Raw genomic sequence first — 26,926 nt, forward strand, 5'->3', positions numbered from 1 at the left:
AGACGCACTTAATTTTTAAATACCGAAAATTAAAATAAAATAAAAATATATAAACAGAGCAAGTCCCACACTGGGACTGCCAAAAAAAATCACCAAAAAACAAAGCAACATAGAAACATGCATCCCAGCCCAAATCTACCCTCCAAAACCCACCCAGAACATTTTTTAAAAAGTAAAAAGAAGCAACTAATTTTTAAATACCAAAAAATGAAGTAAAAATAAATAAACAGAGCAAGTCCCATGCTGGGACTGCAAAAATTTCACCAAAACACAAAGCAACATAGAAACATACTCCCAGCCCAAATGTACCCTCCAAAACCCACCAGAACATTTTTAAAAAAGTAAAAAGCAGCAACTAATTTTTAAATACCAAAAAATAAAGTAAAAATAAATAAACAGAGCAAGTCCCATGCTAGGACTGCAAAAAAATCACCAAAACACAAAGCAACATAGAAACATACCCCCAGCCCAAATCTACCCTCCAAAACCCACGCAGAACATTTTTTTAAAAAGTAAAAAGCAGCACCTTACTGGTCGAAAGCCTCCTGGAGGTCCTCAGAAGCCAGCAGTGGTGGTGGTGGGGGACTCCCCACGGGGCCTGCTGAGGCCTCCGGAGGCCTGGGAAACCAGCGATGGTGGCTGGAGGAGGCACCCACGGGGCCTGCTGAGGCCTCCGGAGGCCTGGGAAGTCAGCGATGGTGGCTGGGGGAGGCCCCCACGGGGCCTGCTGAGGCCTCCGGAGGCCTGGGAAGTCAGCGATGGTGGCTGGGGGGGGCACCCACGGGGCCTGCTGAGGCCTCCGGAGGCCTGGGAAACCAGCGATGGTGGCTGGGGGAGGCCCCCACGGGGCCTGCTGAGGCCTCCGGAGGCCTGGGAAGTCAGCGATGGTGGCTGGGGGAGGCACCCACGGGGCCTGCTGAGGCCTCCGGAGGCCTGGGAAACCAGCGATGGTGGCTGGGGGAGGCACCCACGGGGCCTGCTGAGGCCTCCGGAGGCCTGGGAAGCCAGCGATGGTGGCTGGGGGAGGCACCCACGGGGCCTGCTGAGGCCTCCGGAGGCCTGGGAAACCAGCGATGGTGGCTGGGGGAGGCCCCCACGGGGCCTGCTGAGGCCTCCGGAGGCCTGGGAAGTCAGCGATGGTGGCTGGGGGAGGCACCCACGGGGCTTGCTGAGGCCTCCGGAGGCCTGGGAAGTCAACGATGGTGGCTGGGGGAGGCACCCACGGGGCCTGCTGAGGCCTCCGGAGGCCTGGGAAGCCAGCGATGGTGGCTGGGGGAGGCCCCCACGGGGCCTGCTGAGGCCTCCGGAGGCCTGGGAAGTCAGCGATGGTGGCTGGGGGAGGCACCCACGGGGCCTGCTGAGGCCTCCGGAGGCCTGGGAAACCAGCGATGGTGGCTGGGGGAGGCACCCACGGGGCCTGCTGAGGCCTCCGGAGGCCTGGGAAGCCAGCGATGGTGGCTGGGGGAGGCACCCACGGGGCCTGCTGAGGCCTCCGGAGGCCTGGGAAACCAGCGATGGTGGCTGGGGGAGGCCCCCACGGGGCCTGCTGAGGCCTCCGGAGGCCTGGGAAGTCAGCGATGGTGGCTGGGGGAGGCACCCACGGGGCCTGCTGAGGCCTCCGGAGGCCTGGGAAGTCAACGATGGTGGCTGGGGGAGGCACCCACGGGGCCTGCTGAGGCCTCCGGAGGCCTGGGAAGCCAGCGATGGTGGCTGGGGGAGGCCCTCACGGGGCCTGCTGAGGCCTCCGGAGGCCTGGGAAGCCAGCGATGGTGGCTGGGGGAGGCACCCACGGGGCCTGCTGAGGCCTCCGGAGGCCTGGGAAGCCAGCGATGGTGGCATGGAGGGGACAGTATTCGCTCCATAAGACGCATGCACTTTTCCCCCCCAGTTTTTTTGGGAGAAAAAGTGCATCTTATGGTGCAAAAAATACGGTACATCTTGTGCTTTTCAGTGTAAGTCTCCATCTTCAGGCTAAAATCTTGCAGATGTGGACCAGTTCTAGACTCTGGTCTCTCTTGTGTGTTCATATATATCAGGAGAAAATGGAGACCATTGTGATACTGCCAAGACCAGCTTGGTAGGACTATTGAAATAGGCACCACAACACCAAAATTACAACCTCTGTAAACGTGGCACTCAATAAGGTGCATCTTTTCTGCAGACAAATATTTTCATTCACTAAATGGTCCGCTCTTGTTTTGCTTTTCAGTATTTCACTTTCCTGGCTAGCACAGCTACAGGATCCATGAAGTGAAGTATATGTAACATTGTTCATGAATTGGCACTCACATACTGTTCTAATATAATTTATTTTAACATTCTGGTAGAAGTGTCGCTTTATACTGCGGTTAATGTGTTCAGACATTTTAAGATGTGGAACGAGTTACCACTGACCCTCAAAAGGGACTACGTCAATTGAAAGTTAGGTCTTCTGCTTTTAGTTTTAGAGCCACCTTTATTTTGGGTTTTCCTTTAAAATGTTTTAGAGAATATACAAAGAGCCCGAAAAACCCACAACAACCACAATATATAATTTAGCTCTTACTTGAAGTTGTTTCTTCACAGACCATGAGTTTTGACTTCGTTAATGATGTACTGTACTACATTACATTACTCAACATAAGAAAAACTTTAAGAAAGGCTTGAATGAATTTGTACACTTTGCATAACCTCTTAATGCCAAACAATAGGCAAGTATAAATTAAATAGGCTGATACAAGTTTTAAGCATAGTAAAAAGTGGCACCATGTGCTTCTCCTGTTTAAAAGGTAAAGGTTCCCCTTGACAATTTTTGTACAGTCGTAGGGGGCGGTGTTCATCCCCGTTTCCAAGCCATAGAGCCAGCGTTTTGTCCGAAGCCAAATTCCGTGGTCACATGGCCAGTGCGACTTAGACACGGAACGCTGTTACCTTCCCACCGTAGTGGTACCTATTTATCTACTCGCATTTGCATGCTTTCGAACCACTAGGTTGGCGAGAGCTGGGACAAGCAACGGGTGCTCACTCCATCGCGTGGATTCAATCTTACGACTGCTTGGTCTTCTGACCCTGCAGCACAGGCTTCTGCGGTTTAGCCCGCAGCGCCACCACGTCCCTCCGTAGCGCCACCCTCTGCATTAATTGTGAGGAAATGAAATGAAGTGCAGTATTGTGTGATAAACCTCTTACACATTTTAAATTGATGCTACTGCAGTTTTTTTACTACTCTAAATCAACCTACATTTGTCGGAACAATGTATGGGTTGGATCCAGATTTAGACATGTTCCAGCAGAATGGATTAATGAGACTTTCGCTCCTTACTCACTGTAGTGGCCCCTCTAGTCTCCTGAAAATATCAGGAGTCAGGAGTGGGGATACTGAAAACTGGCTATAAAATTAGCTCTTCAACCAGTGGAATGTGTATCCTGGGTCCATTCCCATATATTACTGCTGTACATAATTCAATTCTGCAGCCTATATTGCATTGAGGACTAGTCTCTTATAACACGAAACAGCATCTGTAACTTTATAAGTTAAGGATTTATTATTTTATTTGTTTCCTAGACGCTGTCATTGGTTTGTATTTGTGTGCATGTCTTAGTTACACTGTATACATGAATATTGCCAGTATATTGGAAAAGGCAAAAATAATTGCTTACAGTTGCTTTGTTTTTAAAATTCCACAACTAGAACTTGGATTTAAAGTTTTTAGAAAGTGGAACTGGAAAATAAGTGAGCTTCTTGAAGGTTTAAAACCATACGCATGGTTGCAATATGGGCAAAATTGTGTAGCATTACCTTGCGCTTAACTCATTTGGACACTGAAAGCATTTAAAACTAATTAAAATTTCTTTTCCCCCGTCTTTCATGTTCTGAATCTCCCTAGGGAAAGCTCTTGGAAACACCAGAACCTGAAGGGGGAATAGAAAGATTTTAATTAAATGTTTCTGATCTGGATTACACCAGTGCAAAGTTATGGCAACAGGATTTTGCTGTGTTACGTAGTAAAGGATGATGTACTCAATTTACCAGAAGAATTTTCTTTTAAATAAATTGTCTATGTACAGTAGGAAGATTTGAGAGTAGGAAATCACTGTGTCCATATAAATTTTTGCACAGGAATGTTTCTTGATTCACAATATGCACAATTTTTGAAGATAGTAAAAACTATCAAAATAAATTTAATAATTTGTTAATAGGAAAATATTGTTCTTAAATTATATGACTACTAAGATTATTGCTTTTCAGGCAAGTTTACATAGCTCTGATGTAGGATACAGAATGCACAAATTCACTGGATAGGACAATAACGTCTTGGCTTAATATGTAGAAATTTGATTCAGGTACACAAATCCATGCATAGCTGATTGGTTATTCTTGTTGTATAAGTGTTGAAACTAGCCAGCAGACTAACCCTAGATCCTCATTATGTTCTAGTGCACACAGGAAGGGAGACACAAGGTGTTTCAAAACATGCCAAAATATGAAGCGAATATTGTATTGACACAAAGAGATAGGTTCCATCAGGGTCAGGAGATATTTTTAAATGGTTAAATCAAGATTTGATCATCTGAATGCAAGCCAGTAGCTCAAATCCTGTTGCTTGCTGTAGTCAATAGAAATTTGCAGAGTTGACTCATCAAATTCCCACTGATTCAGTGGGCCCATTCTAGTACAATTTACTATGCTAAGCAACAGGATTTTGGCCAGTGTGTTTAATTCTAGCATTTCATGTGAACTTAATACATCTTTTTACTGAGCCAGCCTCACATGATTAATAATGGTGAAGAGTGGAAGGGCCCAGGGTGGGATCATTCAGCTGGCGCAACAGTTCTTGCATGCGGTGGGGATTTTACTGTGCTTTTCAGACTCCCAGATTTTAATTTAAACTTATTAATCATGTTTTAATTAAGCAGGAAAAAGCATTTTATACCATTTTGAATTGAAATCCTCCTCATTCCACTATTCTGCATAGCCTTCCCTAGCCTAGTTCGTTCCAGATGTTGTGGATTTAAATTCACATAATCCTTGCTATTGTCCAAGTTCGCTGCACCTAATAAGAGTTGCTGCTTGCCCAGAATATCTGGAGGATGTCCAGGTCAGGGAGCACTGCTCTTATACATTAGGCTACACAGGAGAACATTCAGAAGGCTTCAGTGTGGTCTTTGCAATATACAGTATATATTGGGAGACAAATAAGGTGATTAGGAGAGGAGAAATGCATTTTTACAACTTGGGAGTGGAAAGATACAGCAGAGGAGAAAGATTAATGAAAAAAGGGATGATTGAGGTAAAAGCAAGGAAGTGTGTAGTTCCTTCACCAGATGCACAACTGTGATTTTAAAAATATTTGTTCATTACAAATGGTATCCGTCTTTCTTTACCAAGTTTTTTTTTAAGGAGCATTAGGTGCTTAGGCAGTAGCACAGTGTTAAGTCTTCCAGCTCAGGCCTGTGAGTCACTAAGAAGTCTTCACAAAGGTGGCAAAACAGTGTCTGAACTGAGGATTCACACTTACCGTTCCACTTACCAAAGCAGCCAAAACTAAGGAATACTTACTGCCCATGCAGTCTCGGCTGCGTACCATAATTCAGGGTGAAAGCATGGAAAATTGCCAGCTACATGCGCAAAATAAACTTTCTTAAATCAATTCAAGGACTTGCATTTATCTTACACGTAACTGGGCAGACTGATTAAAAGTTGCTTGAATTTCTGACCCAGTTAGTGACTGATCAAATGTTCTGATTGGTAAAATAGGGTAAAGGTTGCATCATTTATTTAATGGACCACTGGAAAATATGATGCACTTAAAGTTGTGCCATTCACTTTCTTTTTAGGCACAATCCTTGTTTAGTGACCAGAGCAACGTACCTTGATATCCTTGTTCTGCTGAATAATTACCTTGGAAAATTAAAAATAAAAGGTAAGTTTAAACTAAGATGTCACTTCCTCCTTGTAAAGCTCTTCAAGGCATGCACTTCGACTGGCGAGGTTGAGTTTTGGGGTGGTGCTGGAATCTAGAGGTTGATGAAACTGGAATCAGGTTATGTTCTGCTTATCTCCCAAGAAAGGCAAAGTTATGTAACCAATGTTTTGGAAAACTCCATGAGTTGGAAGATGAGGGGATAAGGATGCAACCGGTGCTAAATGTCATTACACCCCTCCTGAAAGCTCAGGTCTTCATCTTAGTTTATTGTACTGGATTCATTCCTGAGCCTGGGTGCCCAAGTTTCAGCAGGAGTGCATTTGCCCTGTTAAAACTGGCGTGCAAGCTGCACCTGTTCCTTGAGATGTCTGATTTAACTACAATGATGTATGCCTTAGTCATATCCTGCTTGGATTACTGTAATGCATTCTAGTTACAGCTGCCTTTGAAAAAGACTTCAGCTCATTTAAAATGTAGCTGCCTGGCTGCTGACTGGGGTCAGTTATAGGGAATATATAATGCTCCACCTACTACAACTGTATTGGCTCTCAGGCTGTTTTCAGGCCCAATTCAAACTGCTGGTTGCCACCTATAAAGTCCTAATAGGTTTAGATCCAGGCTATCTGAAGGATTTACTCCACTTTATAAAACAGGTAAATTTGAAATATATTTTACTGACCGCATGACAAAAAGACTGATCTGTATTGGTCCAGCCCTCTTTGCTATTAAAGTGACTCTCCCCTTGCCATTGGGTGGTTCTAGCTTTTCAAGGCAGAACGCTCTGAATGGACTTTTTCCCGTGTGGTTATTTGTGATGCATTCTTGTAAAGACAGGGTGTGTCTGTAGGTGGTGTTCTTGTGACACAGGCAGTTGGGACATGATTTTCAGGACCAGGGATGAGGTTGGGGGGCATGCAAAAGCAAAGCACCATGATTATGGTTTGCTGTGAAGCTGCTTTTTCTTTTAAAGCTCCAGACTACTAAATTTCTGAAAAACTTTTCTATAGAAAAATTAGAAGGGAAAGCATTTCATAGTCTCTGAATACAGAACATCAAAAGTTTGAACACTTAACTTAGCAAAATACATGGTTATTCATAACTAACAATGATTCCGTACACGATCACCACTTCCCATCACCTATCTGTTACACCTTTCCCTTACTTTCAAGTAATGCATGTAGGAAGTACTGATTTCAGGAGACACGTGGTTTAAAACTAGTCACATGAGGATATAAAAATATCCTACCCTCAACTGAAGCAAGATCTTTTTCAATTATTTAAGAGATACTTTACTGATCTCTGGTCCTCTCATTGCTGGTTCTTTTTAGCTATTGTCTCAAGACTACTATGTTATGTATAAATACATGTTTGTTATTCCCCTCCCCCCCACTTTTTCACCAAAGGGTGTTTCTCAAGATGGATACTCCAGCTCTCTGTTTCCTGACCTTTTTTTTAAAGTTGCAGCCCTTTTTCATAATAGCTAAGTAAATTGCTATTCCCCACCACATTTGCATAAAAAGACATTTTAATGGAGTAAAGTAAACACATTAAAATAGATTTTTCAGAATATGATTCCAACCTCATATATAATGTGATGGTTGTACAGTGGACCCTCTACTTAAGGAATTAATCCGTATTGGAATGGTGGCTGCAAGTCGAAAAGTCTGTAAGTCGAATCTCCATTGACCTACAATGCACTGAAAACCGATTAATCCCATAACCAGTGGTTTTTATTCTATTTTTATTCCATTTTGGTTTTTTTCTGGTCTGTAAGTCGATTCTCTGGCTGCAAGTTGAATCTAAATTTTGCAGCCAGAGAAGTCTGTAAGTCGAGCCGTCTGTAAGTCGAGCCGTCTGTAAGTCGAGCCGTCTGTAAGTCGAGGGTCCACTGTACTTGCATCTGGGCAATAAATAAGTATTGAAAACCTCTGTGGTGAAATTTCCCATAAAAATAATTGTAACTAAAAATAACCACGGTGTCACACAGAGACCCCAGGAAGCACTTTGCCACCTTCTTGGGGGTCATGACCTTCAGGTTAGGAACCTGTTCTCTACCTCTACTACTTATCTTGTTCTAAAAGACCATTGTAGTTGAAACGGAATTTCGTATTTATTAAGCTGTCGAAAAAATTATTATCACTCTCTAGGAGACAAACAAATAATTATAATTAAGATAAAATGAACTAAGGTAATTGGGGATACAGTAGTCCAAACACTTTATGAGCAGCTGCGTGGAAAGATATACAATGCAATATTGTAAAGCAATTTTTAATCTGCCAATAGGGATTGAAGTGTTAGCATAAAAGTATATACATTGCCTAACCAGATTTATCTTTCAGATTTGCCTCTTCCTTTGGAACATTCATTTATAAATCTTGCCAAATGCTTCTATTAAAACATATGAAAACAAATGTCAAACTTTCCAAATAATTTTTTCATAACCCTGTTTTTCCCACAGATGTATAAATGTAGAGAGAATTATCTTTTTTTCTTAAAAGCAAAATTTATAGTGTTTAAGTTGGGCTAAAAAAAACAGAAGACAAATTACATTGCATTTTTTTAATCCTTTATTTATAAATGCTCAAAAGTAATATATTAAGTTGTCTACTCCACAGGCTTTTTATCTTCTCAAGCACAATCCAGTGTTACTATCTAAGGAAAATATATTTTTGGCTTTTATTATTAATTAGAATGCATGGCTCTTATCCTGATTTTCTGCCAAATGCAATAAATATTTGTCAGTTCTATTTCTGTTTTATCTTAATCCCAAAAATGTTTCTCTGACCTATTATAGAAAATGGTAGTGAAATGTTTGAACTGTTTGTTTAAATGATAAGACAGTCCCTGTTATAAATCAGTTCAATAATGAATTTGTGGTACTTGTTCTTAAAAGAAGTTAAAGGTTACTTAAAGGAGCATTTTTAAAAGCTGCCATAAAAACTGGGAATAGTTAAATGGCAAGTTTATTTAAAAAATAGAAGGTCGGATATTACTCTGTGGCTTTAATCATAAATATGTGACAGGAATAAATACCACACCCTATGCTGATGAATTTTTAACTTTAGATCTCTTTAAGGAGTATGTCCAAAAAAATTAAGGGTATAAAAACTTTGGCAGCAAATACACATTTTCTTTTATGTAGTGGTCTAATTAGTAACAAAATTCATCCAAATGAAATGAAAACCATTTCCTTCTCTTAGATCATAAATTTTGGATGCAGATGAGTTTCTTTACAGGTATGGTCAACTCAATTGTTATGCAGAAAGCTCAACTTACACAGTTACATTTGTGGGAAGACGATATCATAAGTGTGTATATATTATTTGAAAATGGTGGACTTTTGCTATCGTGTCTGACGGTAAAACAACAACAGTAAAATTAATGTTTCAGTTAAGTATGTTTAATCAGCCACTTCCCACCCCTTCAACACAAACTTATTTTAGTACCGCTATCTTCTTTAGCTGATGAGAGAAATGGGGAAATGGGATTTAGCATCTAGCTTTCTTGCATATTTGAAGACACTTCCTTCATCCCATACCCAGCCAAGGCTTAACTAAGGATTGTTTTGAAGTAACTGTAGGGGAACAGTGGCTGGGATATAGTAGTGATGCAAGGGGGGGGGGCACGGATAGGAAGAGGAAGATAAAATAAATTTAAATATTATGTGTTGCACTTGCCCTACCTTTCTTCTTTTTGTAACTTCACCACATAAATCCTTCAGCAGCCTCTTGAATATTGCTTATTATTTTTTTAAAAATACAGTATACTGGCTTGAAAGGCTGCGGGGTAAAGAGTCACAGACTCCCAGTAGAACGTTCTGCAAATCTTTTTGAACTCAGGATCTTTTTCTGAATGTTACCTTACAGTGTAACCAATCTACTTACTCCCACTCTGAGCAACTCACAAGTATACATAAACCTGACCCACAACTACATATACAGTGGTGCCCTGCTTGACAATTACCCCGTTGGACGTCAAAATCGCTTGACGATGAGTTTTTTGGGATTGCTATAGCGATCGCAAAACAGTGATTCCAATTCATTTTACGACGATCAGTTCCCTGCTTTGTGAACCATTTGTTTGCTTTACGATGATTAAAAACAGCTGATTGTCGGGTTTACAAAATGGCTCCCCACTTTTATCCGGACCTATTTCTGGAAGACAACGATGCAAAATGGCTTCCCCTATGGAGGATCTTCGCTGGACGAGCAGGTATTTACCCCATTGGAATGCATTGACCGGTTTTCAATGCATTTCAATGGGGTTTTTACTTTCGCTTGATGACGATTTCGCTTAACACCAGTTTTAACGGAACGCATTATCATTTTCCGGCAGGGCACCACTGTATATAGTCCTCTGGTGCATATGCTGTGTGGATTTCCATCTAAATCTGAGGAAGCTATTTCAGTTCTAGTTTGGTGTCTGGTGTTGGCAGTGGGCTGGATGAGGGTGAATAAATTGAAACTTAATGTATTCGCGAAGGCTTTCACGGCCAGGATCTAATGGTTGTTGTGGGTTTTTCAGGCTCTTTGGCTGTGTTCTGAAGGTTGTTCTTCCTAACGTTTCGCCAGTTTCTGTAGCCGGCATCTTCAGAGGACAGCACTCTGTGCTCTGATGTAGTTGGCTTGGGAGTGCCTTAGGCAGTGTTGGATGTCTTCTGGAAATATCTGCTGGATGAGTGTCAGGGTGTCCTTTATCGGTACCTTAGTGAACTATGTCAAAGCTGATCAGTCTGTCCCCAGGGTTGAGTTTTAGGGTGCTGATCTTGCTTATGAAATGTCCCAAGCCAACTACACCAGAGCACAGAGTGCTGTCTTCTGAAGATGCCGGCCACAGAGACTGGCGAAACATTAGGAAGAACAACCTTCAGAACACAGCCAAAGAGCCCGAAAAACCCAGAGCAACCAAACTGAAACTTAATCCAGACAAAAGGTGGTTCTGCTCAGTCAAAAGGCAGATTTCAGGAATAGGGATCCAGACTGTGCTGGATGGGGTTACACTTCCTCTGAAAACATGAGTGCACAGCTTAAGTGAGTTCCTTGATTTGCCCTGATCAGGAATGCTCCATTACAGTGGTGACAGGAGTGCACTTGCACAATTAAAACTAGTGTTCCAGCTGCACCCGTTCCTGGAGAGGTCTGATCTGGCCACATGCTGTAGTTACATCCCGGCTAGATGATGGTAATATGCTCTACATGGGGCTGCCTTGGAAAGTCAGAAACGTCAGCGGGTCCAAAATGCTGTAACCAGATTGTTAACTGGGACTGGTTACAGGGATCCCATAAGCCCCCCGTTACAGCAGCTCCACTGGCTGCCAGTCGATTTCTGGGCACAATTCAAAGTGCTGGTTTTAACCTATAAAGCTCTAATCAGCTTGGGTCCAGGCTATCTCAAGGATCAGATTCCTTTTATGAGCCAGCCCTGGTGTTAAGATCAACAGGAGAGGCCTTTCTTTCAGTCCCACCACCTTCCCAGGGTCAGAGTCTGGAACTCCCTCCTCCTGCAAGCAGGTAGACTTTCCCTTAGAGACTGGCTAAGAGGGGTTTCAAAATGCGATGTTTTTTTGTTCTTTTATTTTTTTTAGTAATATTTAACATTTCAATATAATTTTTATTTTATTCTTTTAAAATATTTGTATAACTTTATTGTTTTAGCTTTCAAATACTGTTTTTTGTTTTAAACTATGTAAGCAACTAGGTCTTTTTTAAGGAAGGAGTGAGTGAGTGAGTGAGTGAGTGAGTGAGTGAGTGAGTGAGTGAGTGAGTGAGTGAGTGAGTGAGTGAGTGAGTGAGTGCAGAGTAATCCAGCAATGACTTTAGGAGAGAACTAAAATAGGATTCAAAACTGGACATATAGGAAGTCGGCGACTGGATCTCCTTGCACGTTTTTTCAAATTTTAGGAAGAATTGCAGGCCAAAGGGAGACAAGTTTGAAGCAGCAGCACTGAGGGCCATTTTCCAGAATAAAAATCTCAGGTCATCAGAGATGCTGTTATCCATCAGAGGGAAGATAGGTGGTACCTCTCTTCCCTCTAACATAGGAGTACATTCTTGGCTTTCCCTCCCTTGCTTACTGTTTTTGGCTTTAAATGTTGTATTTCAATGATATAAACCACCTTGGATCTTTTTTTTTAAGAGGAAGGAGGGATAAAATATTTTAAATAAATAAATAAATATTTATTTATTTATTTATTTTATTCATTTATTTATTTGATTATGTACCGCCTTTCTGGCAAAAAAGGCCACTCTGGGTGGTTTACAGCAAGTAACACAAAACCATGAAGTAGCAAAATAATTAACAACATCAATACATTAGGGGCCCAAATCAAAAGTCATAGTGCAGTGAAGATAAAATTACAATAAAATAAATACAGTTAAAAGTGTAGAAAAATATAAAAACATGGAGCATGGCAGTATGATAGAAGTTATATTATTGGACACTATTGTATCAGAGAGTTGTTTGTTCAGGGAAGGCCTTTCTAAATGGCCAGGATTGTAGTAGCTTTTTGAATGTGCCCAGTGAAGGTGCCAGGAAGACTTCGGGCAGAAGAGAGTTCCATAATTGTGGTGCTACCACCGAGAAGGCCTGATTTCTAGTGGTTGTTTTCCGGGCCTCTCTCGGGGTCAGAACTCTCAGCTGCCCTGCCTGGGATGATATTATAGGACGGGCAGACCTAACTGGAAGGAGACACTCGGCCAGATATTGAGATCCCAAACCCTTTAGGACCTTATAGGTTAATACAATCACTTTGAAACTGGTACAGAAGCAAACAGGCAGGCAGTGCAAGGTGGCCAGGGTGGGGAGATATGTTGGTATTTTCTAACCCCACTCAGAGGTCTGGCTGCTGCGTTCTAGACGTGTTGCAGTCTCTGTAGCAGTCCCAAGGGCAGCCCCATGTAGAGGGCATTACAGTAGTCCAATCTCGAGACTACCAGCACATGGACCTGCATGGTGAGGGAGCCGGTATCAATGTAGGGACGTAGCTAGGCAATCTGCTGTAGGTGGAAATAAGTGGATCAGACCACAGGTCCTATCTGAGAAGTAAGTGATAGTGATGGGTCTAAAAGCACACCCAAGCTATGAAACTCATCCTTCATGTGAAGAGTGACCCCCAAAAGAAAAGGAGGCACCAAGACCACAGATACTAGGGGGGCCCACCTGCAGGATTTCTATCTTGTCCAGGTTCAGCCTCAGTCTGTTGTCCCTCATACATCCCAGCACCACATCCAGGCAGCGCTCAACGGATGGGACGGCATCCACTGAAGAAAGGTGGAAAGAGAGATAGAGTTGAGTGTCATATGAGTGTCGTATGCTGTCACATATGATATGAGAGCTGCTTATTGGTGCTACAAAGCTCAAAAACTCCTGATGATCTCCCCCAATGGTCTCATATAGATATTAAATAGCACTCGGGAGATGATTGACCCCTGTGGGACTCCACAATTGAGAGTCCAGAGAGCAGACAGCATCTCCCCAAGCTGAACTCTTTGGGGGGCGGTCCCTGAGGTAGGACCAAAGCCAGGCCAAGGCCTGACCCCCAAACCACAACCCCGAGAGCCTCCCCAGGAGGATACCGTGTTCGACGGTATCAAGGGCTATTGAAAGATCAAGGAGGACTAGCAAGGATGTTTTGCCCCTGGTGGACTCCCTCAAGAGGTCATCTTGCAGGGCGACCAGTGCCGTCTCCATGCCATGACACAGCCTGAACTCCAACTGGAATGGATCAAGGGCATTGGTCTCCAGGAGAGCCTGAAGCTGATCAGCCACCACTCTCTCCACCACCTTGCCAGTAAAGGGGATATTGGCAACTGGACGATAGTTGTTATCATCAGCCGCCAGATTGGTTTTTTTCTGGATTATTAAATAAATAAATATGTGGTATAGAGCTTATTAATGAGAGTATTTATTCACTCTTCATTTTGTGACCTACAGTGGGGTCTCTACTTAAGAACTTAATCCGTATTGGAAGGTGGTTCTCAAGTGGAAAAGTTCTTATGTAGAATCTGCATTTCCCATAGGAATGCATTGAAAACCATTTAATCCATATCTGCTCTTTTCCGTCCATAGAAACTAATGGGAAGCTGCTATTCCGCCTTCTACCACTAGAGGGGGATTTTTTCCTTTTTTTTTCCCCCTTTGCTCAGGGAACAGTGTTAAAAGCACTTCTGACGAAGCTAATTTTGAAGCAATGGACTGAAAACCAATTAATCAGTTTTGGCTGTTTTTTTATGTAGAGGTGCGTTCGTACATTGAAGCATTAGCTGGTTAATACGTACTCTACCACTAGGGGGAGAACTTTTTTTTAACCTAAGATGACCTAAGGTTAAAAAAAGAGCAGGAAAGTTTTTTTTTCCTGTTCTTATCTGGATTTTTGTTCTCAAGTAGAAGCAAAATTTAGCAAATGGAGCTGTTCTTAAGTGGAATTGTTCTTAAGTAGGGACGTTCTTAAGTAGAGACCCCACTGTACTTCCATGAATGCACCCTCTTCCTTCCTTCCTTCCTTCCTTCCTTCCTTCCTTCCTTCCTTCCTTCCTTCCTTCCTTCCTTCCTTCTATCAAAGTGTTGCAAAATTCACGATCAGGGACGCCCACGAAATATAGGCGAAATAAAAAACCAGTTGAAGTGTCAAAACAAATCAGATTGTTTTTTACCAGAAGCAGTCAGAGCTTGAGATGAATGCAGAAACTTTTCTTCAACTTCATCCATCTTCTGGAGGGTTGGTGTCCATGAAGTGGGTGAGTTTGGCCCTTTTCCGGTGCGGTGCTTCTGCAAATGAAGGATTTGCCAGCTGCACGCCATGGCCCGAGGGATGCCCAAATTACTCACTGTGCTTTTCCACTCTGTGGGGGGGGGGGAGCTCCTTCTGTGTTCTCCAGAATACACCATAACCACCACGGTATTAAAGGGCACACTACTGAAATTACACCAAATACGCTGAAACCAGATAGCTGTTGCTATGCAAGCAAAACACTGGTCACCTGTGTTTAGATCATTTTTATATACTGAATGACTAGATAATTTTTAATTTAAAAGTGTCTCTGGGTTTTGTTAAAAAAGATTAGATAGTAGATAAAACAGAATATACTCTTGGATCAAAGCATTTCTTTGCCAAAATGGTTTCATTTGCTGAGCATTAAATATAACTATGCACAAATATCTTAGTTTAATATCAAAGTCTCTGGAAAGTGCTTTGGATCTAACATAAGAATAGTAGTTCTCAGCGCATGATAATAAAGATGGGTTGCATTCTTTTCCAACCGCAATGGATTTTCTCTTGAAAAGGGAATATCCTGTTTATGTACATGGAAATGTCACACTTAAAATAACTGCACTATCCAAAATATGTTTTATTGTACCCCTCCTATTTCTGTTCATCCTTTTTTGTTTATCAACAGCTTATCTAGTAGTTCTGCATTTTGCTTTAATAAAAAGATACTAATAAAATGGCAATGCATGCCTGTAGTTTATGTGAAGTAAATATGCCTTATAGTGGAACCCTAAACAAGGCTACTCAGAAGTAAGCCCCAGTTTCTGTTCCTTCTAGGTGAGTGTATATAGGTTTGCAGCTTCAGTTCAAATACATATGCACGCTAGATTCCATATTTGGCTTAACAGCATTGGGGATTTACATCACATTGTATGTATAAGGAAAAGGCTGGTTTAATATATATTGCTCACTCTGATACAAAACTGTAGTGGTGAGTGGTAAGAACAGCACCATTGAGAAAAAGAGGCAGGTATCATTATATCAGTATCCACTGATTCACTTATCCATGGTTTGAGAATATTAAAATAAAAAAATCTATATATATAGTGGAGAGTTCTGACTAAACGCAATCCACCTGGAGCAGGAACTGGCAAGCCACTCCAGTATCTTTGCCAAGAAAACTCCATGGACAGAAACAAAAGGCTAAAAGTTATGACGCTGGAAGATGGGCCCCTCAGGTCGAAAGGCCTCCAGCATGTTACTGAGGAAGAGTGGAGGACAAATACAAATAGCTCCAGAGCTAATGAAGTGGTTGGGCCAAAGCCGAAAGGATGCTCAGCTGTGGATGTGCCTGGAAATGAAAGGAAAGTCCAATGCTGCAAAGAAAAATACTGCATAGGAACCTGGAATGTAAGTTTTATGAACCTTGGGAAGTTGGATGTGGTCAGACAGGAGATGGTAAGAATAAACATTGACATCCTAGGCATCAGTGAACTAAAATGGACGGGAATGGGCGAATTCAATTCAGACAATTATCATATCTACTATTGTGGGCAAGAATCCCATAGAAGAATGGAGTAGCCCTCATAGTCAATAAAAGAGTGGGAAAAGCTGTACTGGAATACAATGTCAAAAATGATAGAATGATTTCTGTATGAATCCAAGGCAGATCTTTCAACATCACAGTACTGTAATCCAAGTTTATGCACCAACCACCAATGCTGAAGAGGGTGAAATTGACCAATTCTATGAAGACTTACATCAACTTCTAAAACTGACACCAAGGAAAGATGTTCTTCTCATTCTAGGGGATTGGAATGCTAAAGTAGGGAGTCAAGAGAGAAAAGGAACAACAAGTAAGTTTGGCCTTGGAGTACAAAATGAAGCAGGGCAAAGGCTAATAGAGTTTTGTCAAGAGAACAAGCTGGTCATTACAAGTACTCTTTTCCAACAACACAAGACATGGAAATCACCAGATGGGCAATACCAAAAACTGATTATGTTCTCTGCAGCCAAAGATGGAGAAGCTGTATACGGTCAGCAAAAACAAGACCTGGAGCTGATTGTGGCTCTGATCATCAGCTTCTTATAGAAAAACTCACCCTTAAACTGAAGAAAGTAGGAAAAGCCACTGGCTAGTCAGGTATAAAGCAGCACGCTTTAAACCAAATCCCTTCTGAATACACATTGGAAGTGAAAAACAGATTTTAAGGAACACGATTTGGTGGACAGAGTGCCTGAATAAATATGGATGGAGGCTCTTACCATTGTACGTCGTCGTTGTTTAGTCATTCAGTCGTGTCCGACTCTTCGTGACCCCATGGACCAGAGCACGCCAGGCCCTCCTATCCTCCACTGCCTCCCGGAGTTGTGTCAAATTCATGTTGGTTGCTATGATGACACTGTCTAACCATCTCATCCTCTGTCGTCCCCTTCTCCTCTTGCCTTCACACTTTCCCAGCATCAGGGTCTTTTCCAGGGAGTCTTCTCATGAGATGGCCAAAGTATTGGAGCCTCAGCTTCAGGATCTGTCCTTCCAGTGAGCACTCGGGGTTGATTTCCTTTAGAATTGATAGGTTTGTTCTCCTTGCAGTCCAGGGGACGCTCAAGAGTCCCCTCCAGCACCACAGTTCAAAAGCATCAATTCTTCGGCGGTCAGCCATTGTACTCCTATACCATTGTACAGGAGGCAGCAATAAAAACCATCCCAAAGAAAAGGAAATACAAGAAAGCAAAGTAGCTGTCCAACGAGGCTTTAGAAATAGCAGAGAAGAGAAGGGAAATGAAATGCAAGGCAGATAAGGAAAGTTACAGAAAATTGAATGCGGACTTCCAAAGAATAGCAAGGACAGACAAGGGGATGTTCTTAAATGAACAGTGCAAACATATAGAGAAAAATAATAGAAAGGGAAAAGCCAGAGATCTATTCAAGAAAATTGGAGATATTAAAGTAACATTTTGTGCAAAGATGGACATGATAAAGGACAAAAATGGGAGGGACCTAACAGAAGCAGAAGACATCAAGAAGAGGTGGCAAGTATACACAGAAGAATTATTCCAGAAAGATCTGAATGTCCTGGACAACCCAGATAGTGTGGTTACTGACCTTGAGCCAGACATCCTGTAGAATGAAGTCAAGTGGGCCTTAGAAAGCTTGGCTAACAACAAGGCCAGTGGAGGTGATGGCATTCGAGTTGAACTATTTAAAATCTTAAAAGATGATGCTGTTAAGGTGATACATTCAATATGCCAGCAAGTTTGGAAAACTCAACAGTGGCCAGAGGACTAGAAAAGATCAGTCTACATCCCAATCCCAAAGAAGGGCAGTGCCAAAGAATGCTCCAACTACACTACAGTTGCACCCATTTCACACTCTAGCATGGTTATGCTCAAAATCCTCCAAGGTAGGCTTCAGCAGTACAGTGGTACCTCGACTTGAGAATGTCCCTACATACGACTTGAAAATGGAACTTCGACTTGAAAATGGAGCCTCGATTTAAGAACCAAAAAAGGGGGGGGGAACTTTCCTGCCCTTTTTTTGACCTAAGTTCATCTTAGGTCAAAAGAAGAACATATTTAAAAAATTCACCCCCTAGTGGTAGATGCAGATTAATCGGCTTTGCATTAGTTCCTATGGGAACTAATGCTTCAACTTAAGAACAGCGCCTCGACTTAAGAACGAAAAACACCAGATACGGATTAAATGGTTTTCAGTGCATTCCTATGGGAAATGGTGCTTCGACTTACGAACGTCCTTCCGGAATGAATTAAGTTTATAAGTCGCGGGTTGACTGTAGCAGAGCATTACTAAATTAAGTCCTGTTGCTTTCAATGAGTCTATTGCACTTACAGTGGTGCCTCGTAAGATAAAAGCAATTTGTTCCACAAGTCCCTTCGTATCACAAAAACAATCGTCTTGCAAAGCGTGGTTTCCCATAGGAATGCATTGAAATTGCCTTTAATGCATTCCTATGAAACACCTTGCAATGCATTCCTGTGGGAAATGGTGCTTCGACTTAAGAACGTTTCAACTTAAGAACACAGTCCCAATACAGATTAAGTTATTAAGTCGAGATACCACTGTATGTGGACCAAGAACTCCCAGAAGTACAAGCTGGATTTTGAAGAGGCAGAGGAACTAGAGACCAAATTGCTAACATGTGCTGGATTATGGAGAAAGCCAGATTGACTACACAAAAGCCTTTGACTGTATGGACCACAACAAACTATGGCAAGTTCTTAAAGAAATGGGAGTGCCTGACCACCTTATCTGTCTCCTGAGAAATCTATATGTGGGACAGAAAGCAAGAGTTAGAACTGGATATGGAACAACTGATTGGTTCAAAATTGGGAAGGGAGTAGGACAAGGCTGTATATTGTCTCCCTGCTTATTTAACGTATATGCAGAATACATCATGCAAAAGGCAGGACTGGATGAATCCCAAACCAGAATTAAGATTGCCGGAAGAAATATCAACAACTTCATATATGCAGATGATATCACTCTGAAAGCAGAAAGTGAGGAGGAAATAAAAAACATCTTAATGAGGGTGAAAGAGGAGAGTACCAAAAATGGTCTGAAGCTCAACATACAAAAAAAATCTAAGATCATGGCCACTGGTCCAATCCCTTCCTGGCAAATAGAAGGGGAAGATATGGAGGCAGTGACAGATTTTACTTTCGTGGGCTCCATGATCACTGCAGATGGTAACAGCAACCACGAAATTACAAGACGCCTGCTTCTTGGGAGGAAAGCAATGACAAACCTCGTTTCTTGGGACCATCATAACAAATGACCTGACTTGGAGTGCAGACACCGCTGCGTTAATCAGGAAGGCGCAACAACGGTTGTATTTTCTAAGGATTCTTAGAAAACAACAATTAACTGAGAGTTTGTTAACCACCTTTTATCGGAGTTCGATTGAGAGCATATTATCCTACTGTCTGTGTATGGTTCACGAGCTGCACAGTGGCAAAGAAAAAGACAATTCAAAGGGTGATTAAGACGGCCCAAAACATCATTGGCTGTTCACTCCTCTCTTTGGAAGAATTGTATCAGAACAGATGTAAGAGGAAGATATCTAACATACTGAAAGACTCCTCTCATCCGGGACATAAGCTCTTTAAATTATTACCATCGAGAAGGAGATTCAGGGTATTGAAAGCAAGGACAAGTAGATTTAAGAACAGCTTCTACCCAAGTGCAGTATTGAGTTTAAATGCGGGGTCATAAGTATTTTGGTGGAATTTTAATTGCTGGGAGAAACGGGGTATCTATATTTGCATGGTGAGTGTTGTGTATATTTTAACTTTTTTTTTGTAGTGGTGTTGTCCAGTTTTACCTTGGGGAAGAGCACCTCATTTCGTTGCACCCACTTGTGAGTGCAATGACAAATAAATTTCTTATGTCTTATGTCTTAAAAGCAGAGACATCACCTTGCTGACAAAGGTCCACATAGTCAAAGATATGGTTTTTCCAGTAGCAATGTATCGAAGTGAGAGCTGGACCATAAAGAAGGCTGACCACCAAAAAATTGATGCTTTTGAATTGTGGTGCTGGAGGAGACTCTTGAGTGTCCCTTGGACTGCAAAGAGAACAAACCTATCCATTTTGAAGGAAGTCAACCCTGAGTGCTCACTGGAAGGACAGATCCTGAAGCTGAGACTCCAATATTTTGGCCATCTCATGACAAGAGAAGTCTCCCTAGAAAAGAAAGACCCTGATGTTAGGAAAGTGTGAAGGCAGGAGGAGAAGTGGACAACAGCGGACGAGATGGTTGGACAGTGTCATTGAAGCTACCAACATGAATTTGACCCACCTCTGGGAGGCAGTGGAAGACAGGAGCGCCTGGTGTGCTCTGGTCCATGGGGTCAGGAAGAGTCGGACACGACTTAACGACTAAACAAGAAGCAAACTATATTTCTACATTGACATTACTAGAACTGGACTCCAGAAGGAGGCAGAGATCATCCTGTGTATAACATTTGTTGTTAAAATAGCGTTCAGTGTAATCCGTGTTTTTCAGCATCTGTGCAAGGGCTTTGAACCGTATATATAAAAGACGATACTACTGTATTATAATTTTCATAGGTTGTGCTCTCTTCATTTGAAAAATAGCTATTCGCATTTCTTTAAATTGCTATCTGCGCTTCCTGAATTTTGAGATGTGTATCAACCGGTTTTGAAAATGTTAGTCTTACAGTGTTTGTCAGCAATCATCTCATTTAATAGGTAAATTTCTCTAACTAATCTACTGTGGATCGATAGTATATGCCATCCTAAACCACACTGCATCTTCTATTTCATGGACTTCATTTTATGGAATATTAATTATGCAATTGATTGCTTCTCAGGAAGGGAGCTGCATGCCCCCTACCACATTTTATGTATGTCATACAAAATGTGTTGGGAATAAATCAATCCAGTTGTTAGTTCCAACCAAAGTGATTTTATGGAACCAGTGGGAGCCTGTTAAGTCAACACTACTACAGTGGGGTCTCGATTTACGAACTTAATCCGTATTGGAAGGTGGTTCTTAGGTCGAAAAGTGCGTAGGTCGAATCTGCATTTCCCGTAGGAATGCATTGAAAACCATAACAATAATGGTAGGTAGGGATGATGATAAATAAGAAGATGAGCTCTGATTAATCAGTCCAACATCTTGCTTTCAATATTAAATAATCCAAATAATTTAATCTGCAAAATCTCAACATAATTTTAACAGAGTTGCTGATTGGTGACTAGCCTTCAATTAGGAAAAGCCTAGATTTCTTCTTTTGGTTCTGCATTTAAAAATGGTCAACCACCTCATTTTTAATCTGTGTCATCTTTCTGTATCTTCTGGTCAAGTTCAAGTTGTCCATGTGTATAATACCCCTAAACCCTTGGATTTTTACCTCATGTTTTTTTGCTGTTCCATTTCTCTCATTCTAGAAAACCATCCAATCGCTAGTCCTTCCAGCAACATAGTTTTGTCTGTAAATAGAAGTGCCTCTTTAATTCAGCTTACGGACAGAACCAGACATTTACTTTGGAAATTAATGTGTGTATCATTTTAATAAAAAATTATTACCTTGGCCAAGGAAAAGAGTTTGTTTTAAGTTAGGCAGAAAAACAAATAAGTAAATGGAAATCAGGAAAGATTTTTCGTCACTCGTTTTTGGGTTTTTATTATTTTTCTTGGAAATAAGTTTTCAAGAATATGGAAGAGTGTAAAGGAAATTCAGGAACATTTGGTTGTGACCTGAGATCATTCAAACATACATAAATGTTGCAATTTTTGAAGACATTCGCTGAAATTTTGTTTAGCATAGGAAGTCAAGACTAGAGTAGGCCTATCTGAATCAATGGAACCTGTGGAGGAATTGACTCACCAAATCCCTCCTGATTCACTGGGTCTCCTCTGATGCAATTTACTCTTCTAAGTAACTGGATTTCAGCTATTGTTTGCTTAGTTTTCATCTCCCTAATCAGATGCCCAGGGGGAGAAGGAAAAAGAGTGCTTGTACTCTTTGAGAAAAAAAGGTAAAGGGCAGTAGTTATTGTAAAAACAATAATAGGTATATATGTCTGAGAACTGAAATTGACTGATGAGTATTTTAGCTAGTTTTGTTGTACATTTTAATTTAAAATTCAGAATAACATTTAAACTTAAAACATGCAGTTCTGAAGAGTTTTGATAAAATGGAGTTTTGCAACTCCATACCCTCATTTTTGCATCCATCTCCAGTATTTAAATTAGATGGATTTCTTGTGTCCCTGAATTCGTATGAAGCATGAAAGTTTTCCTGTTGCATTGCATGAGGTTGAAATGTGATTAAGTTAGGCAGAATCACATTTTCAGTGTTTCTATTTTGTAACCAAAGAACATCTTTCTTTTACCTTCTTCATCTTATCATTTATCCCATTTTATTTCAGGAACAGAGTTGCTCATATTTTTGGAGAAAATAAGGACAGTTATCTCAGATTCTGAACTGGCAACGGGTGTCTACCATTCTGCTGCAGAGCCTGGACTTGCTCAATATCTCCAAAGCCTCACTAAACTCTTCATCTCTGTGTATTCAATGACCACAGATTCTGGATTTACAAACAGCAGTTTAATTGGCGAAGAGAAGAGAGTGGATTCTTGTTTGCCAGTTGCACAATTGCTATGTTCTGACTTCTATGAAGTGCGTTTATTGGCTTTAGATGCAACTCTGAAGTGGTTGAATCAAATGAATTCTAAACACGGGGAAGAAGGAGGAAAAAGTTTCTTATGTCTACTGTCTGGTTTGGAAGAGATCCTCCTCAGGATAGCTGTACAGGAAAAGCAACCAGAATGTTTTTGCAAGGTGATGATTTGTAGCCACTCCCCACATTGATTTAAGATTGAATGGATCCAATTGGGACCAAAAGTCTGACTTTTCTGTTTATTACTGTAATAGGTGTTAGAAGCTTTATATTGTATGGACCTCAACAGTGTGCTTCCAAAGATAGAAGATACTATAAAAATGAATCTGAGAGATTTTTTGCAGTGGGTTATGGATATTATAGATACTTCTGAAAGGTATGCTCTTGTTTGTTTTAATATTTTAAATAATAATTACATGCTATGGAGAAATTGAGAATTTATGGGAAATGAAATATGGAATTTAGTTGCTGGATACTTTGATGCTTCTGCGAGTACCTGGGAAGTTGGCCAGAAAGGCAGAGGTTAATGTGTAAAAGGAAAATCCACACCTTCAACTTACCTCCTGTTATTGAACACTTCAAAGAAAAGTCTTCTCTGCTCACTTAAAAGAAAGAGCTGAGATAGGAACTGACCCTTATCAGATGACATATCAAAGCAACCCTGTAAGGACACTTAACACTTTAACTTGAAGGGATTTGTTTCGCTTCCTTCCCAGAGAGTTGGTAGTGTGAAAGGCAGCAGGTCAGAAAGTTTCCTTATATCCTGACAAACATGAAAGGGGCTTAAGATGTTGTTGGCAACTGATATGTAATGTTACTTGTATAAAAGGGATTATGAAACAGTAGTTAGTCAGCCTAGCATGTCTCTGAGGAGAAAAGTGCTTTGCTCCTCTTTCTTCTGAAATACCCAGAAGGGGCTAGTTTGACTCTTAATAGGAAACTGTGTCCATTTCCATGCTATGAAACCATGCCAGGAGGATGCATTCTGTGCATATCCCAGAACTATTCTGCCTATCCGCCAAGAGGTGAATAATACATAGGGGAGAGCAGTTATTTTCTGGTGTGTTTCTCTTTAATGCTGTTACGTCTGTTTCCACATTTGCTCTTGTATTTTGAAAAATATTTTCTTGTAATCATTTGAAACGTTTACCATTTTGTCCTTTTGACTTGGTTCCCCGCCCCCTTTTCTTTCTTTCTTTCTTTCTTTATTTCTTTCTTTCTTTCTTTCTTTCTTTCTTTCTTTCTTTCTTTCTTTCTTTCCTTCCTTCCTCCCTCCCTCCCTCCCTCCCTCCCTCCCTTGACCATGCTAGGTAGGTTTGTTGTGAATTATTGGCAGAAACATCTGCATGCCAAAGGTTTCTCACCCCTGCTCTGTATATGCCAAAGCATTTTGTCCATATTTTTCCACCTTGGCCATTGGCTGTTAACAACTTCCTCAACTTATTCAACATTTTCAGAGCAACACTAATAAACAGGCAGTAATTGGCATTATGAACAGGTCCAGGAAACAGAGGAGAGTCATTGGAAATGCATTCATTCACTCTTATACTAAAAAAAATCCATAGTTGCATAGATGTTTATGGCCAATTTATAGAGCGATTTTTATGCATATCTTGACCACAACCAGGACTTGATGTACTTTAATACAGTTTTATGTCCTTAAGGCACAACCTCTTCATGCCAAAGCAAAACAATTCTTTATTTGGTTGTATATTCAGGTGGAGAGCAACCGCAGCTAGGTTCAATTTCATCCTGGCTTCAGTTAACAAAGCATAAGATTTATAACAAGTGGTAAAGAGGTATTTTACTGCTATACTGATTGCCAGTTGATCTAGAGATCAAAGTTACATCAATATGTACAGGTATTTGACATTTAACTTTGTATGTCAATGTAATTATTTTTATTTTATTTCTTCAGCATTGAAATTCAAAGTGTATCCCTTAAGCTTGCCTCAAAATTGGTCATCCATCTTGTACAGAACTGGCAAGAGGTAAGGAATGTAGTTTACCACTAATGTTTGTGTCAGAATTGCTCTGATTTTAAAAAGACTACCTAGTTTGTAGAGTGACCTTACAGTACTTACTTTCTCTTGATGGACAAGTAAAGTTTTTTTTCTTTATATATGCAAAACCTGGGGTTACGATGCAGATTACATCAGTGTTAAATTTCGGTTAAAAATACAGGGATCTGGGTTTCCTTTTCTGTATAGAATGAGTTCTGTGGAAACCATAGACCTGAATGTCATATTTTGTATATATTATATCTTTTTGAAATGTTAAAATGTGAGAAAAAACACATATCAGTAAATTGACTGAACCTTCATTTTAGATGTTTACTGCATTATTCTAAGAGTTCACTATCAGGATTCTTCAGGCTTCTGATGATCACTTTTAACTGTCTTTTAGGACATGAAATTACTGATAAAGGAATGGGTTGACCTAGTCACTTCTTGTTGTGGGGATGAGCAGCAGACAGATCTCAGATTGGCTATAGCGGAGATTCTTGTGAGCGTTACTCCTGTTTTCCTGACCAGTCAGAAACTTCTCTTGGGTAAATAATTATTCTAAATTAAGCACTGTCAGCACATATAAGCCAGAGTTAAGCATGACTCTTATTGATTTAAATATGAGAATAAAACACATTCTAGATGCCTACACCAAAAAGGGCAGAATTTATACTTAATTTTGACTTAATGGCTCCCTTTGTTACATGAAAGTTGATGAAAGCAGGAAGAGATCATGGCAAACATTCTGTTGTTTAAAGTAGTAAACCACACTTGACGAGGCCTATTGAATTAATTTTGAAGTTTTCATGACCCAAATAAGGTCAGGAAAATGACTCTGAGGGCCAGACTAAGAGAATCTCTGGTCTCTCTGCCAAAAGAAAACAGATGGCGATGATGTTTATGGCTAAGACAACCAAACGTTTCTTCTACATCATTCCACAGCATTATAGGCTTATCATTCAGTTTCAGTGCTTGCCTTCAAAAAGGCCTATGTAACAAGTAGCACCATTATAATATTAGACTGTGTTTAACAGATGCTTCTCTTTACCTTGTATAGTGCAGTGTGAATTACTTGAACCACTATATTGAAACCTGAAGAGAGTATATCCAAATGCCTTCTCGGAACTTGAGATTTCCAGAAAGTCTTTTGATAGTATCTTAGTTTGCTTCATATAAGAATATTAGTTATTTCCAGATATATGTTTTGTTTTGTTTTGAAACCCCTTTTTGTAAATACACAGATCTTTCTGACACAATGCTCCTCTGGAAGTGTGTTGTTCAGCTGTTACAGAGTGAAGAACAGATAATAAGGGATACGGTTGCTGGTGTTATAAGACTCGCCCAGTCTCAAGGAAGTATGCTTAGGAAAACAGGTATGTAATTCTCCTTATCCACTTATCTATCTTTGTGAAAAGCATTGGGGGCAAATACGTAACAGTGTATTCAAGCTGGTGCTTTATATCCAGAACGTGGTCAGAAAGCAGTTCTTGTGATCTCTTTCTTCCCCTTCTTGCCACTGTGATACCACATATCATCAAGAACCCCATTCAGAGGTTTTGTGGGAGTACAGTGGTGCCCCACTGGACGATTACCCCGCTCTATGACGAATCCGCTTAACATTGAAGTTTTTACGATCGCTTTTGCGATCGCAAAACGATGTTTATATGGGCTTTTTCGCTTAGCGATGATTGGTTCCCTGCTTCGGGAACCGATTTTTCACTTTACAACGATCAGCAAACAGCTGATCGACGGGGTTCAAAATGGCCACCAGCTGAAGAAAATGGCTCCCTGCTGTGTTAGGGACGGATTCCTCGCATTACAGGCACCAAAAAATGGCCGCTGTATGGAGGATCTTCGCTGGACGAGCAGGTATTCAGCCCATTGGAACGCATTGAACGGTTTTCAATGCGTTTCAATGGGGTTTTTTATTTCGTTTGACGACGATTTCACTCTACAGCAATTTTGCTGGAACAAATTAACGTTGTCAAGCGAGGCACCACTGTATTCCTGAACAGCCAAGGCTGTAGTTGGAGAGGGCAAATCGCCCCAAATTAGGCAATGGTTTTTGTGCTGACACAGCTCCCTGTGGAGCTACATTCCTCTGCTAGATTTAAGTTGATTGTCCACTTTTACGCTG

The 26,926-nt window shown here is 41.1% G+C and overlaps 1 protein-coding gene across 2 annotated transcripts in view; it reads left to right on the forward strand.

Moving 5' to 3' along the window:
* Positions 1–26,926, forward strand: part of THADA (THADA armadillo repeat containing) — a 191,766-nt gene that overhangs the window by 142,984 nt on the left and 21,856 nt on the right. The window contains exons 31-36 of one of the 2 annotated variants that reach the window (XM_072989544.2): positions 5,818–5,903; positions 22,532–22,944; positions 23,038–23,159; positions 24,702–24,774; positions 25,190–25,334; positions 26,031–26,162. In XM_072989544.2, the coding sequence (XP_072845645.2) occupies positions 5,818–5,903; positions 22,532–22,944; positions 23,038–23,159; positions 24,702–24,774; positions 25,190–25,334; positions 26,031–26,162 (971 nt within the window). The remainder of the gene's footprint in view (positions 1–5,817; positions 5,904–22,531; positions 22,945–23,037; positions 23,160–24,701; positions 24,775–25,189; positions 25,335–26,030; positions 26,163–26,926) is intronic. The other variant, XR_013540295.1, reaches the window with a different exon arrangement.

This window comes from Pogona vitticeps, chromosome 1 (assembly GCF_051106095.1).
Source record: "Pogona vitticeps strain Pit_001003342236 chromosome 1, PviZW2.1, whole genome shotgun sequence".
Classification (NCBI taxonomy): domain Eukaryota; kingdom Metazoa; phylum Chordata; class Lepidosauria; order Squamata; family Agamidae; genus Pogona; species Pogona vitticeps.